This window comes from Neodiprion virginianus, chromosome 1, assembly GCF_021901495.1.
Source record: "Neodiprion virginianus isolate iyNeoVirg1 chromosome 1, iyNeoVirg1.1, whole genome shotgun sequence".
NCBI classification, from domain to species: Eukaryota; Metazoa; Arthropoda; class Insecta; order Hymenoptera; family Diprionidae; genus Neodiprion; species Neodiprion virginianus.
This window is the reverse complement of record NC_060877.1, coordinates 18,744,836-18,759,759: the sequence shown is the minus strand read 5'-3', so window position 1 is coordinate 18,759,759 and position 14,924 is coordinate 18,744,836. Positions and strand designations below refer to the sequence as shown.

The 14,924-nt window shown below is 36.4% G+C and overlaps 1 protein-coding gene and 1 long non-coding RNA gene across 2 annotated transcripts in view; one reads left to right on the top strand and one right to left on the bottom strand.

Moving 5' to 3' along the window:
• Positions 1 to 11,091, top strand: part of LOC124299854 (viral IAP-associated factor homolog) — a 25,054-nt gene extending 13,963 nt beyond the window's left edge. Inside the window, exons 4-5 of the mRNA XM_046753255.1 lie at positions 2,117 to 2,325; positions 10,840 to 11,091. Coding sequence (XP_046609211.1) covers positions 2,117 to 2,325; positions 10,840 to 10,976 — 346 coding nt within the window. The 3' untranslated portion in view covers positions 10,977 to 11,091. The remainder of the gene's footprint in view (positions 1 to 2,116; positions 2,326 to 10,839) is intronic.
• LOC124299861 (uncharacterized) overlaps positions 6,791 to 14,924 on the bottom strand; it is a 9,340-nt gene continuing 1,206 nt past the window's right edge. The window contains exons 2-3 of the long non-coding RNA XR_006907090.1: positions 9,307 to 9,481; positions 6,791 to 6,957 (exon numbers count right to left, since the gene is read on the bottom strand). This is a non-coding gene — a long non-coding RNA (uncharacterized LOC124299861). The remainder of the gene's footprint in view (positions 6,958 to 9,306; positions 9,482 to 14,924) is intronic.

The following is a 14,924-nucleotide window of genomic DNA, read 5'->3' as shown; positions in this document are numbered from 1 at the left end:
TAGACGCTGGAAAAGTCAGGTAAAAGTTCATTTTTGGGAAATAAAATTTAAAAATTATGTGAAGACCCAGCTGTGCTGGGCAAAGAAAGCTTCAGATTATAGAGGAAAACAGATCTCCGTGTAAAGTAATGGTAGTGTATAATATTTGCAGTGCAATAATTTATATTAGTTATGTGGATACTGTACCGAGCAGTACAACGATGCAAATAATCTCTCTCTCTATCTATCTATCTCTCTCTCTCTCTCTCTCCCTCTCTCCCTCTCTCCCCCTTTCTCTCTCTTCCTCTCTTCCTCTCTCCCTCTCTCTCTCTCTCTCTCTCTCTATCTCTATCTAAAGCTCACTTTTTTTTTTTTTGTACAAAAATCAAAAATGTAATGTAAGAGTTTATTTTATATTTTTCCTTAATTCTAACTAACTTACAGTACAAAAATAATCGTTACATATATGGCGTTCATTCTTTTTTATTACATTATAATTTTTCTTATAATCACGTAACCTTTTACTCTTGCTCCAAAGTTTCACATGAACCCGGATGATATTCGTCGTAAAAGCAAGGAAAGCAAATTGTTTTACGGCATCTTGCACATTGTATGAAGGATGAAGTTTTGCAACTACATTTTTTTTTACAAAATCTCCATCCGAAAACAAATTTCCTTGTTAAGTGATGTGGGTATAGGCGTTCAAAGAGTTTGAGACAAAAAAATAAGTTCAGCAGTGAAACTCGATCTAGCGATCTACAGAATACTAGACTCGTGTGCTACCCGGCGAGCCACGAGCCTCGTTATCAAGATATTCAACATAAAGCGTATATCCCTCGCTCGTAATTTTCCTACATTATTCCAAATTCATTTTTTAGAAAACTTCTGGATACTTAGCCCTATAGCTTTGCGGATTTGTTATTTGGGTCTGGGCCTTTCTTTACTATAAGTATAAAGAATTACAAAAACCCGTCGACCGTATATTCCTCTTGTAAGTCGAAAAATTTGAAATATCTAGGTCTTATGCTGGTATATAGTATTTTGAACTATGTTCTAATTATCTGGAGAGGTGCTTACGCAGCTGATCTGCAACCTCTTGAATTACTTCAAAATAGATTCAAAAAACTTTTTAAAAGTACTAAAATACTTGGTATTACAAAACTATGCAGAAAGAAGTATGCTATATATCATTACAATAACAGTAACAAGAAATAAAGACGTCAAAAGACCATTGAATAAGAAAACAATCTCAAAGAAAATCTATACATCTATGAAGTATTTCAACCTATTACCAAATGTACAAGTGTCAGATAAAACAAAAGGCGCAAAAATATCAGAGTATATTAAACATATTTGTTGTACATTATTATGTACTATAAAACAGTTATCCGAATCAGATATGCTATTGGATAATTGTAAAGTGTGACATAAATTTGTGCTAGATAACAAACTGTGCTAAGCACAACCTTGATTAAAGAAATAACCAAATAATCTATGAATGTAATATCTGTTGTACTGGTTCAAGGTATTTTGTGATTTAAAAATTTTATTTTTAATTTTAAAAATTATAATCTTTATTTAATAAATCAATTGTTAACTAACTGTTGAGCACAGAGGTATACCTCTCTCTTTCAGGATATACTATTTTGTGTTGAATATTTTCTCGACCTTATCTCGGTGTAAGTTTTCAATGTTTAGTTCAATGAAAAAGTTAGGGATTTAATTCGTGATGTTTCGGCGCTAAGGGGGCCCTCCTCATTTTGTCTCTCCTTATGGAGAAAAGTGTATATTTTAGCTGGCAAATAAATCACGAGAAATCACAATCGTAAAATAATTAGGAAACAATTGAATTTTGGCCCATGTCAGATAAATTTGTAGATGTCAGAAATTTTACAATCATATTTTTCATGTCTGTGTCATGTTTTGTTTCCAAATAACAGCTGTAAAAAGACTAATTGTTTTCTGGATGATGTTAAATTTGGATACAATTTAACATGATGAGGATAGTAGGGTACAATAGTAATGGTTTTATTAGGCTGATTCGGAACTAATTTATTACGTATTTCGTTTCTTTCACAAAATCAACCTTACAACCTTCAATTCACAATCACTAATCAATCGTTCAATGTTCTTTCAGGATCCCCTTGTGTTCTCTACTGAATCAACACTTGACATCTTTGGCTAGAAAGTTCCCAGCGACGAAGTTTTTGAAAAGCATCTCTACAACTTGTATTCCAAATTGGCCGGACAGTAATTTGCCAACGATTTTCATCTATAACAACGGAAACATGGTTAAGCAGTTCATTGGTCCAATTGAATTGCGTGGAATGAAGATCACTGAAGCAGGTAAAAAATGCATGTTGAGAATTGGAAAAAAAAACGTTTTACAAGACGAACTTGCCGAGCCAACCATACCCGTTTTGTTATGCAATATATGTCCACACCTAAAAATGATTTTATCATATTCAATGGTATGAAATGAAACAGTTTTTATCGGTGATTTGTTTTAAAAATCGGTACTTTAAGAAAACTATTTACCGTGAAATAACGTTTCACAGTTTTAGTATCGCAACACCAAAAAAAAAACATTGCTTTTATAATATATTTTGATGCAATTCAAATCTTGGTGCAAAATCTACATAGCCACTGTGAGTCACACTCGTACTTTTATTTTGGCTGTATACTGATTTTCAGTGATTGTTCGGTTTCAAGAGATATCCTTTTGTAAGGATTTTTTTTTTCGATTAATAAGTTTTTCAGGTGAAGAAGACAATAAAGTTACTACACAAAACACCATAGCATGTACGCGTGTAATTCGATTACCACCAATTGCAGAAAAATCATTTTTATTATTGTCGCATGAATCACAAAGTTTATTGGATATTTGTATTTGGCATCGCATGCAGTTTTGTGCTTTGATATTAGTCAAGATAAGTGATATAACACGCGGTCTGTAAAGACTGACTATAGCGTCCGCGCAACAGATTTACATAGTTTTGATCATTGAATTTAGTGTAACCCTTAGGGGTTGTCTGCATATTACATAAAATGTTTATGGTGAGGAGGGGGCAGAATAATTACTTACTTGATAATATTTGGAGGGAGGGGGGTTCTTATAACTTTTCTAAGGTAAGGTATTTTTTGTGCAATTGCTATTAAAAATAGCATTTTGAAATTGTAAATAAGTAAAATTTGTTTAAATGTAAACTTTTGTATAATGCAGGATGCTGTTGTTTGTATCAATGATGTTGAAAGTAGATCAGATAATGCTGTTGAGAAGATTTATGCTGTAAGAAGCATGATCACACTACGATTATACACAATAATACACATATTGAAGAGAAAGTCTCAAAGGAATCAAGCGTAAAAAAAGTTGGTGGCAAGAATATCCTGTTTCACAACATACATGAAACCGAGGGTCGTAACTCTGACAGAGATAAGTTTCCCCTTGCTTGGGAATACATTATTTTATAGCAGCAACATCAAAATTGTTAGATTATAGAAGACGTCAAGTACAAAGTCTATACCGGTATTGGTCACATTCGACATAGTGGGGCAGAATCCCAAAAAGCTGGCCAAAAATCAGAAAGTGGCGTAAATGATTTTAAATCCTTTCCTCGGAGGTTTTCGGGGTCGCTGATTACGAATCTGTCATCAGAATCACGATTTTCAAAATGGTGGACCCAAAATGGCAGACATAACTTAACTAATTAGTCAAATTATTCAGTAAAAAATACCCAATCGTATTTCTTAAGGGTTTTTGGGATCACTGATTATGAATTTGTTATTGAAATGTTAATTTTTAGAATAGCAGACGCGATATATGGTCATGAAAAAACAGTTCAATTCTTTATGTTTACTTGTTGCAAAATTTAAATATTTCTAACATACAATACGCAATAACTGTGCATAACTATATATTCTGCATAGCTTCAGAAAGTGATTCCATTTTGCAGAATCCAAATTGCGATAGTTTCGTCCGTTTCACAGCATTTTGAAACAGGCAAGAATTTTTTGACGCGTATACTTGTTTAGTGCGTACCGAACGACGGCTGAATGTCGACTGATGCCGAGGCGACCCTAGAGCAAGTATAGCTAGGTCCGGAATTTCATGCTAAGACTACCTGTAAACCAGATCTTAACGTATATAGACGAATACATACAATTCAAAAATTTGATTTTTGGCCAGCTTTTTGGGATTCTGCCCCACTGTGTGCATTCGAAGAAACTGAGCACGTAATCTGGGTACTGCAAAATGCTAAAGTCATCACCAAGAATAATAGTAAACTTTCATAGGACAGAACTCGTAAGTAAAGAGAGTTGTTCAACAATGTTTTTTCTGAATTGGATGACAGAAAGGGTAAAGGGGAAACCGATTTGGTGATTCGATTGATACATGGGATACCGAAAATTATATCACCTCAACGCGGTAGTCAAGCGGTACAAAAATAATGAATTATAATAGTGGAATTAAAATTTACTATAAAAACGTGTAAAGCCTCAAAATGAAGTTCGTTGACTTCATGCCCAATAGGATAGAGTGGTATTGTTGGGTGTGAAGGTCAATGTCGAAATAAACTTTTATTTATAAAAAACCAAAACGTTTCGGTTGGGCATATTTCGACATTGACCTTCACACCCAACAATACCACTCTATCTTGTTCGCTACAAGGGTTAACAACATTCCTTTAAATTTATCTCCAATGTTGTGATCCTACTAGTTAGCTGTAACATAATAGTGCCTACTGACACCTGGTTAGACAAACATGGCGAAAACTGTCATATAGTGTTAAACGACTACCTTATAGGTATTGTGACGTGGATTTTTCCCGCTCCTCGGTCACTCGGAGAAGATGACCGAGAACTTACCTCGTGCACAATAAATCGGCGTCCACGATGTACCCTGGACCTAAAACAATATCGCGAAATTTGTTGGTCGCCTGGCGTGATTAACACGCCTCGAAACCGGTAATGCGAAATACCGCGACCATATACTCGATAGCTCAGTACCGCGGAAAGGGGAGGGGTAATTTTTGGGTAGAGAGAGATGCAACACAAGTAAGCCAACGCGTGGTGTGGCTAAATCACTATAAAATTCCAATAATATATTTCTCGTCAGCGATAATACAAAAAAAAATAAAAATAAAAATAATAATACTACTGCGAAAGTCGTTCTTCGCGATTCCAAGTACAAATGCTTAAACTTAACCCAAAAGAAAAAAAAAGAAGGAACAACAAAATAATTAAAAAAAAAAACGAGTAAATCTAGGAGACCTCTACGGCCTACGTGCGCTAGTCGCCGTCTTAATAATACCCTAACTCGCAAAAACCAAAAACAAGATTTTGACTCGAGGTGCTGCCCGCGATCGTTCTCTACTACGACGCTAGTCGTCACTTAATCATAAACCGCTAGACAAAAACGTGATCGAGATCATGATCGACGCGCTAATCGCAATCGTGATTAAATCTAGGTGATGTCTTACTTCTACGGGCGCTAGTCGCCACCTTACTGATGCACAAGAATTCATAAAATAAACCAAAAAGACTTGACTCGACGCGCTAATCGCGACCGAATTAATAACTCTAGGAAGCTTTTCTGATCGTGCGGGTGTGTAGCGTATTATGACGCATCCGAGCTCCAGTCGTAGTTACTATTTCCACAAAGTTCGCAACCCTTCCCGCTAAACCGAGCATCTACGCACAGTAACACGCGACCGTCCCGAGAGGTGACCCTTTTTACGTACGCAGACTCGACGAGACCCCGTGCAGCGGAATTTGGCCGCACTCAATTTCGAACCGAAATTGTTCCCCACTCGAAACCGTGACTCTACGCGAGACTTTACAGGCATCAACGTGACTCTACGCGTTATCGCGAAAACTCAGGCTACGGTCATCATCAAGGAGATCGGCAAACAGATTTCGAGAGCTACTCTAACTCCAAGATTAAGTGGGCCGACCGTTTATCAGTGTGCCAATCTAACTTGCGCTCGAAATATGCCCGCAAAGAATTACAAGCGCTTACCACTTCGTAGCCACCCAAGGAATTCCCCGACTCCAGTTGCTGCCATTGCACGCGATTTTCCTTTTTTTTTTTTTTCTTTGTTTAACTTTGACTCGATACTTTTACCACCCACTACGTAACGTCGCCAGGACTCAAGTGGCGAGTCCTGCAAATCGGAACCGCAATTCGAACATGCCCCGAACATAGGCGCTATCCGTAGTCAAAATTCTCCCGATCTAATTGGGGTTCCCGTTACGAAATTCTTACAGCCTAGCGTATCGCTATCGTTGAATTCCGCTGTCGCAGGGTGTTGATTGGCTGGCCAGTCTCTGGAACCCCGTAACTCGACAGTGGCATGGTGACGACTTCGCGAGGGCACCTGTCGTCAGTTGGGAGACGGGGGGGGGGGGGGGGCTACGGCTCGCCGGCCACCAACGGGAATCTCGTCCGCCTTGGGTTCCCTCGCGGCAGAGCTCTCCGTTGACGCTCTCTCCGTAGCCTCGTGTGAGGCCCTCCTTTCGTCGCGATCCGCCGCGACTGCCATCCGGTAACGTCGTTCGAATTCGGCGCCGATCCCCTGCATGATGCCGCATTTACTCGCAACAAAAAAAATAAACAAAAATCCTGAAAAGCCTTATTCGCTAGACCGACCATGGTCCCCTCTCAGAGTCTCGGATGCGTGACCGTTGTCCTGGCGCTCTTTTTCGAAATGAGCCGCGGTCTGCTCCGCGGGCTCCCTAAGTTTAGGGTACGTCTAGAGTTCGGGGAGCCGTGTGGAACGCGCAGTAAAAATGCCACGTTACAGTATATAGGTACGACCGTAATGTTCTCTCTTCCAATTAGTTTCAAGGTGTTGAGTTATGATATTGTTGAAAAAGTTTCGTTAGAGACTTCGGATTGACTATGAAGACAGAATAGTCAGCAGTCTACTCCCAACAACGGCGTAGTACAAATATTCTTGCGCTCCACACCGTCTCCTTGAACAACACGAAAGAGAACAAAGGAAGGTTTATAACAGAGCAGACATCAGCTGAGTATACTAATCAAAGATTCGATTGATCTCAGTGCAGAGGGCTTTAATGAACTTGACTCGTATCTATTCAAGATAATCAACTGTGGTACCCTAATCAACACATTTTGTCCCGTCTCCTCGCGTCGATGGTACGATACCTGATGAGGTTGTAAATCTCACCACCCTTTTGGTGGAGTAAAAAGGACGTCACGCAAATACGGGAACCCGCGCGCCAACTTAATCTGGCGCGGTGCTTTTATTTTAAGAAAACTTAACACTTTATTCGAGTATACGTTCGTTACAACGAAGATTTCAAGTTATAGGTATGGAATTAAGAAGTTAGTAAGTGGACGTGAAGCTAACAGTCAAAAAGTGGATGTGACGTTAATAGTTCGATGGTTGTCGCTAGACTGACTTCCGTGATTGACAATTTCGAGTTCCTTAGAAAAGAAGGCGTTGACGTTTACTTCGTTATTCGAATATTAAGAAACAGATGATTGGTCACGCAGATCGGAAAACCCAAGAAGGAGGTCCAGAGGTCGCCAATCACGGAAGAGTTGTAGTTTAAATTGCCAGATGGAAAATCTGGCGAAAATGCTGAGAAAATAAAAAATGTGCGTAGGCTTAAAACGAGGATGCACTCTATAATAAAATTATATTACTGACAGCTGGCACGCAGACTCGACAAATTTCTTGACTTAGAAACTTCCCGAGTTTAAGGAATAAAATCCGAACGTGACGGTTAGCGTGGACACAAAGATTAAAAATATTCAAAAATTGTCCATTTGGCAGTGTCTCGCATTAGAGACGCAAAACATAAGGTTGCCGTATGGACGCAGAATAAAAAAGCAGAAGTTGAGAGATAGAGTTTGCCAGCTTGTCAGATGAAGGGTTTATAGCCTTCGTTTATGGCCTTCGTTTATGGCGGTCAGGTACGAAAGCATTTTTCGCATCTGACCGTCCATCGGGTGAAAATTTAAATATAAGAAAAAAATCATCCAAAGACAGTACAAACGATATTACGATAACTATAGTTTGTTAGTCTAGATGCTGCTTGATACGCAACACATTTCTCGAAGTTTCTCAGACGGTTTAGCTACTGTCTCAGGGTAGCCACTATGGGTAATAAAAAAATACCATAAGGTGGATCAAAAATATAACACGATTAATTATGACTCCATGTTTAAATTACTTCGAAGCAAATGTAAAATCCTAATGGAAGTGGACTATGGCATATCGTTTGAGGAGACAGAAGTGGGGATCTACTCTGACATAGTAGCTTTATGGAAGTTTGTAAATAACCGAAGAAGTAACGATAATATTCCACGCTCTTTGTACTTGAACGATTTGGAGGCAGAAAATGGTCCTGACGTAGTTAACTCTAGTAGTGCACATATATGTATTTTTCGCTACTTAGTTATACGCACTGGGTCCAGACCCGGCCAACTTTCGTATCATGTAGTTTCCCTGAACTTACGACTATTTAGACGTTTCTTTTTTTTTTTTTTTTTTAATATATAAATTGAATTTTCGTTGTAGATTTCAAAACGGCAAAGATGTAAGTTTGAGAAACAAAATATGATATAATTTTTCATCGTTATCAACAAAACCTCCAGAGGGGAAGTAGGTCGATTTTCGTTCCAATTGACATATGGCTCGTTCTCACGTGTCACTACTGTAAAAGTACAATTTTCTTGGATACATTTTTTATACATTGAATCAAGAATAACGAGAACCGTGATTGCCGATCTCAAAATCGCTATGATTCAATTATATTGCGTAAAAGCACAAAAGGAGAACCTACGTCTATGTCTAAGTTTCTAGGTAGGAATAATACGAAATAGGTTTTAAATTCGACAAGAACGTTTTGTTGAGTACAAAAATAGTTTATAAGGAAAACTTTATTCTATGTGGAGTGCGCAATTTAATTAAGCAGAGCAGTGAGCGACGGTACTCGCGTTCCGAGACGCGGTAGCTGTTTTTTAATTTCAGTAGTATTTACTTGTTGTAAAATACGCAATTTACTGTCTGATATAATTTTGTTATTTTACGTTTTCATATGCCCGATGGGTATGAATTTTAGTACAGTAGAACCTCGTTTATCCGAGATAATATGGGGAGAGCCTACCCCGAATCAGTGAAATCTCGGATGATACGGAAAACATATACAATTCAAGCCATTGCGATGTTCTCCCATTGATTCTAGAATCGGAAATGTCGGGTTTATATCTTGCAATGTAAAAAATCTCATGAAACTTTTACAAGTTTATGCGTGTTGAAACAAAGTAGCGTCACAAAAATATTTCATACTTACAAGGCATAGCGGATTATTCTGTTTCATCCAAGGTTCTTCGTATTATCCAAAGATATAGCTCGGTCAATACAGAGTGCTTGGATGAAATGGGCGTCTCGGATAATGCGGAACCTCAGTTAATCGAAGGTCGGATGAGCGAGCTTCAACTGTATTTGTAATGGGTTAACCCGGTGAACTGAAGTAAATAATGTTTGTAGATATTGTCATATCGGATTTACTCTAAGCTTAACCTGGCAAATTTCAAATATTTTTTACAAATTTTGAATGTTTACATAGTTTTTAAATGTGATGTAAGATTTTGAGGTGGGGAGGAAGGGAGGCTTAACGAAGTTCTATGATTTATTATTTGAGGGGAAGGAGGGTTCACAAACATGAAAAATCAACTTATATAATATATGGACAGCCCGTTACTGATGTATACGTAATATTGTAGGCTACTGCATATGTCATACAAGGTGGGGCATTTAAAGTGTGACAGGGCAATAGTACTCAAACTACCGATGATACTCAAAAAAGTTTCAGATGAAAGTTACATTGTTTGAAAAGGCCGTCATACTGGATCATAATATTTCTTTTTCGGTGGAGGCGCTGAAGCTACGTCTAAGTCAACGCCACTTTTTTAAATGGAACAACGTATTTTTTTTCTACGACATTATTACTGACTGTGAGGAAAATTTAGTGATCTCCAACACAAGATCATTCTAGGCACGCGAAGTATTAAAATACATAGTCGAAAAATCGAATCAAATCAAAATAATTATTTTCAATTGTTAAACTTCAGCCAACATTTGTGGTGTAATTTCAGCACATGCTCGGTATATTTTTTCATTCATGTCGTCAGGCGTGGTAGATGCTGCCACGATTACGCGAAACGAAAACAGCGAATTTACAACGTGTTACAATTGCTTACAAGTCGAGGGTCATCATTTCGAGCAGCTTCTGTAGGTAGACACAAACCAAGGTTAGTAAATCCTTTGGAAATAATTATTTTGATTTGATTCCATTTTTCGACTATTTTCGTACTTCGCGTGCCTAGAATGACCTTGTATTGTAGATTACTGAATTTGCCTCAAAGTCAGTAATAAGGTCTTAGAAAAAAAATACATTGTTCCATTTAAAAAAGTGGCGTTGACCTTGACGTAGCTTCAGCGCCTCCACCGAAAAAGAAATAAGATGGTCCAGTATGACGGCCTTCTCGAACAATGTAACTTTCATCTGAAACTCTTTTGAGTATCATCAATAGTTTGAGTACTATTGCTCTGTCACACTTTAAATGCCCCATCCAGTGTGTCAACTGATACAGAAATATTGTATTGTTTTGTGTACAAGTTAAGGTTCTTGGTGTTGGAACGACTAAGAAGATTCATACTTGATTTTTATTACTGGGGTTGGCTTTATGTGTTATTAATTGAATTATAACTAAGTTAAAATTTCAGAATTAAAAATCGACTTGTATTTGCACAATATGAGACTATTCTATGAAGTATTTATCTATAATTTCATATTATGGAATCATATTTCCTCTATTTTCAGAGCTAGAATGGTTACTGGGCCAAGCGAAAGCAGTCCCCACAAAGATAAGTGAAGATCCGAGACCAAAGGTACGTGATGTACTATTTTCAACTTTGAAGGATCAAAACGATGATCTTGCCGATGACAACGATTGGTGACAGAGCTACTTGATTTCGATTTTAACTTCACACAAATTACGAAAGAACAGATTTTATCTAACAGAATTTATAATATAAACGTAATAAATAAATAAAGAAATATATACAAAAATAATTTAAAGATTTTATTTGTAATGATTTTTCTACAACAGTCAAATTGTGGTATTTTACTCACTCCCTAGCTGTTGCATTAAATGTATTGCAGAAAGTGTTTTAGTATGGAAAAGGAATGTAAGGTATGGTTCGACCTTCGTCACAAAGATACACGAGATGCTCCCCTTCGCCCCACACAAACTTCATGCAATTCGTGATACTGATGGTGGAAAAATAAAGATTATTAGGCCTCTGCAATGATACTTAAAATAGCAAGATAAAACTATATGACGATAGTGAAGCTGTACTGATGTATCAATTTTGTACAGTGAGCCAAAAAAAGGGGAGTCAGTGAGGACGTTTTAGAACGATATCAGATTTACTTCAAACTGTGGTATTTTATTCACTTCGACAAGATTCACAACCCACTAGAACTGTTTGTCAGAACAATTATCATATTTTAATCGAGCTTTTTATTAATCTGTCGATTTGATTTATCAATAAGTAAGTCAGCCCGTAATTACATGGTTTTATTATAAATAAGGTTAATCTGATCCAAGATCTAATTATAATAAGGCTATATATTAGAGTGTTTCAAAAAAACCGACTATTTTTTTTTTCGAAGAACATTGAAAAATCTTCCGACTGTCCCTCAAAAATGACCTCGGTAAGTTATGAGCTCTTAATATTGATATTTAGAGGTGGCGATTCTCAATTTTCTATTTCCCATTTAAATAACATGGGAAAATTTTTTTTAAAATTTAGAATTTTATTGCTCGAAAACGAATCAGTGTGAAGATATAAACAAAACATATTCTTGTAGGAAATTTTACGCTCTACAAAAAAGATCTGAATAAAGATTTGCGTAAGGTAAGTCGTTTCGGAGTCATCAGGCCTCAAACATCGAACCGTTTGAAATAATGATGTTATTAATTTATAAATGCTACAAAATTGACTCTTATCACTTAAATACACAATATTATTGATTTTAAAATTAAAACTATAGGCTTCCAATGAAATGTTAGTTAATAAATTTCATTAATCAACGATATGAGTCAGTTTTGTAGCATTTATAAATTAATCACATCATTAATTCAAACGGTTCGATGTTTGAGGCCTGATAACCTTGTGCGTAAAAAGTAATTTTTTCTTAAATAAAAGAATAATTGAAAAATATTGTATCTCTCTATCTAATAAAAAAGTTCTGAACAAATGAACTGGTAAAAAAGATTATAATAACGATAGGATAAAGAAGATTATAATAACAATAGTATACGCATGAAGTTGGCGGTGGGGTGAGATGTCGAAAACAAAACAAAAAGCATCTAGCAAACAAAACTTCCTTTGACAGTTGTCATCCGCTGTTTATGACAGTCTTTGACAAATATTTTTATAGGTATTTGTTTCTGACACGCAAAAAATAAACATGCAAACGAGAATTATCAAGATGATTCCCGACGGGAATTGTCTTTTTCGGGCGCTGGCGTATTGTGTATACGGCACTCAAGATCGACACCCAGAGGTGAGACTGAGTATCGTTTCAAATATATCATACTGGCAAACATGTCAGCAGATGTAATGAAACAGAACTCGAGGAGAGTTATATCAGAGAAGAAATAGGTTTTTTTGGATCCTGTAAATCCTTGATCCGGTTAACCACTAAGTAAGGGCCTTCCCAGTTTCTCTGTAGTTTCGGACACCGTCCTTTCTGTCTTCGAGGTTGAAAGAGCCAGACAGAATCTCCGGGATTAAATTTTATATCCCTGGCTCGAATATCATAACGAGTTTTTAATTTGTCTGAAGCCATAGAAATTCTACTTATAGCAAAGCTATGAATTTCTTCTACTATGGGGAAAATAATAACTATAGCAAAATAAGTCGCCAAATGGAATTGGGGATGCATGGCATCGGGGGTTTTGTACATGTGAGTGGATTCGTTTACGAAAACAATCTGAGCAGACCTGCATAGGGAGCCAATAGCAATGTCGGGTTGATCGGAAACAACCGATCAACAGTTGCGGACCTGTCATCAAATCAGCACAAATAAATTCACCTGTCTAACAGATAGTGTATAAGGAAATAGTGAGGCGCGTAGCGCCGAGGTGGGGTTGGCGCGCGAAGCGCGCAGGGGCGAAGCCCCTAGTTTGAAGAAAAAAATAGAAATACACGTGATATGTGTTTGATGTTTTTTTGTTAATACATAAATCAAAATTGAATGTCGACTACATATGATCAATAGCAGCGGTCAATATGAATTTTTAGTCTGGGTTCTAGATGTCAGATTTTCATTTCTGTCACGTAACTAATGATAAAAGTAAAATCAGTTTTATTAGATAAAGTTTGCTTTTGTAGAAACCAGAACGATATTTCGGATTTTGAGAAAAATTACCTATTTTCTTTTCTTATTTTATTGTAAATAACAATTAAACAAACTTGAGTTTCGCATTTAAATCACTTTTATTCAAATATGATAATCACAGGCCAAAAGAACATTTTTTTTTTGCGTCATAGGTATTCAATTTTAATTCTATACATCGAATAGTAGCCAAAATATTCATTTATTACTTATGAAGTTTGGTTTTGTCTTTTTTACGTTGATAAATAAGTCTTGAAGTTTTTAGTCATAGGTATGAACCAAAAACTTAAATACTTATATATCAACGTAAAATAGAAAACAGCATACTTTATAAGTAATAAATTATAATTTTGATTATTATTCGATGTGTGGAATAAAAATTTATTCATTCAAATATAAACTGAAACAAAATAATTTTTTTTGTTGACCTTTGTAATTTCGGATTTTTTGTACTCTGCATCCACCACTAATGGCGCTAGTAGTTGTCTGATAAGCTTGCGCGCGGTCAGCGAGGGCAGCGAGCGTGACAAAAGTCTACTAGCGCCACGTAGAGGAACTAAAAAAGGGGGACAAAACGCGTACAATTTTTTAGTATACGAGCAGTGGTGAGTGTCAGGGGGCTGGTATGAAGCGTTAAAAGCATTGTCTTGTGCTACTTATCTCCATGTATTGAACAAGGATCGTGAGTAATTGAAGTGGATTTTTCATTGTAATCTTATTGATTATGACAAATGGTTCGAACTAATTGTCTAGACATCAAAATGTAGAGATCGAGTGAAAGCTCATCTTTTCATTTTTCAAGTGATTATATAATAATTTTCCCTCGTTTTTTTTTTCTCCAAAAATATGAAAAGGAAGTAAGTTTAAAAAAAATTATTCACGGCGTTCTTTAAGGGATCATACTAGTGTAAAGGGTCGAAAAATAGTTGATTATCGTGATTTTTTTTGCGATGTTTAAAATACGCTAATCAGTTTTATTGTTTTATGTCAAATCAAAGCACTCATGAAGAACATAAGATAAATTTTTTAACGTTCATTTTATTTTATTTTTTACATTTTTTTTCTAGCAGCTTTCTCGAAACGTGATATTTCAAAACTGTGTACACTCTCAAACGGAGAGTTTTCGAACCATTCGTCTTAAATTTGTACACAATATTCTTCTCGCCATTTTTTAACTTGCTATGGAAGTTTTTTTTTTTAAATCTTCATATTTTTTTTTACCCATAAACTGTCGAAAAAATAACCTAAATTCGATACTGTTTTTTCCAAATTTCCGCCATTTTGTCAATTTTGATATAAAAAATTCTGTTCTTCATAAGTGCTTTGATTTGACACAAAAAATTCAGATTCATAAATCAGCATCGAATAATGTTACGAAAATCAGTTATTTTCGTAGAAGGTATTTGATTTTAAACAGGAACTTTGAGAGATTTGAAATTGTAGAGAATATTTCGGTTTCGGCCTGATGCGCTTCGTGTCCTGGCTAACAGTCGAATGTC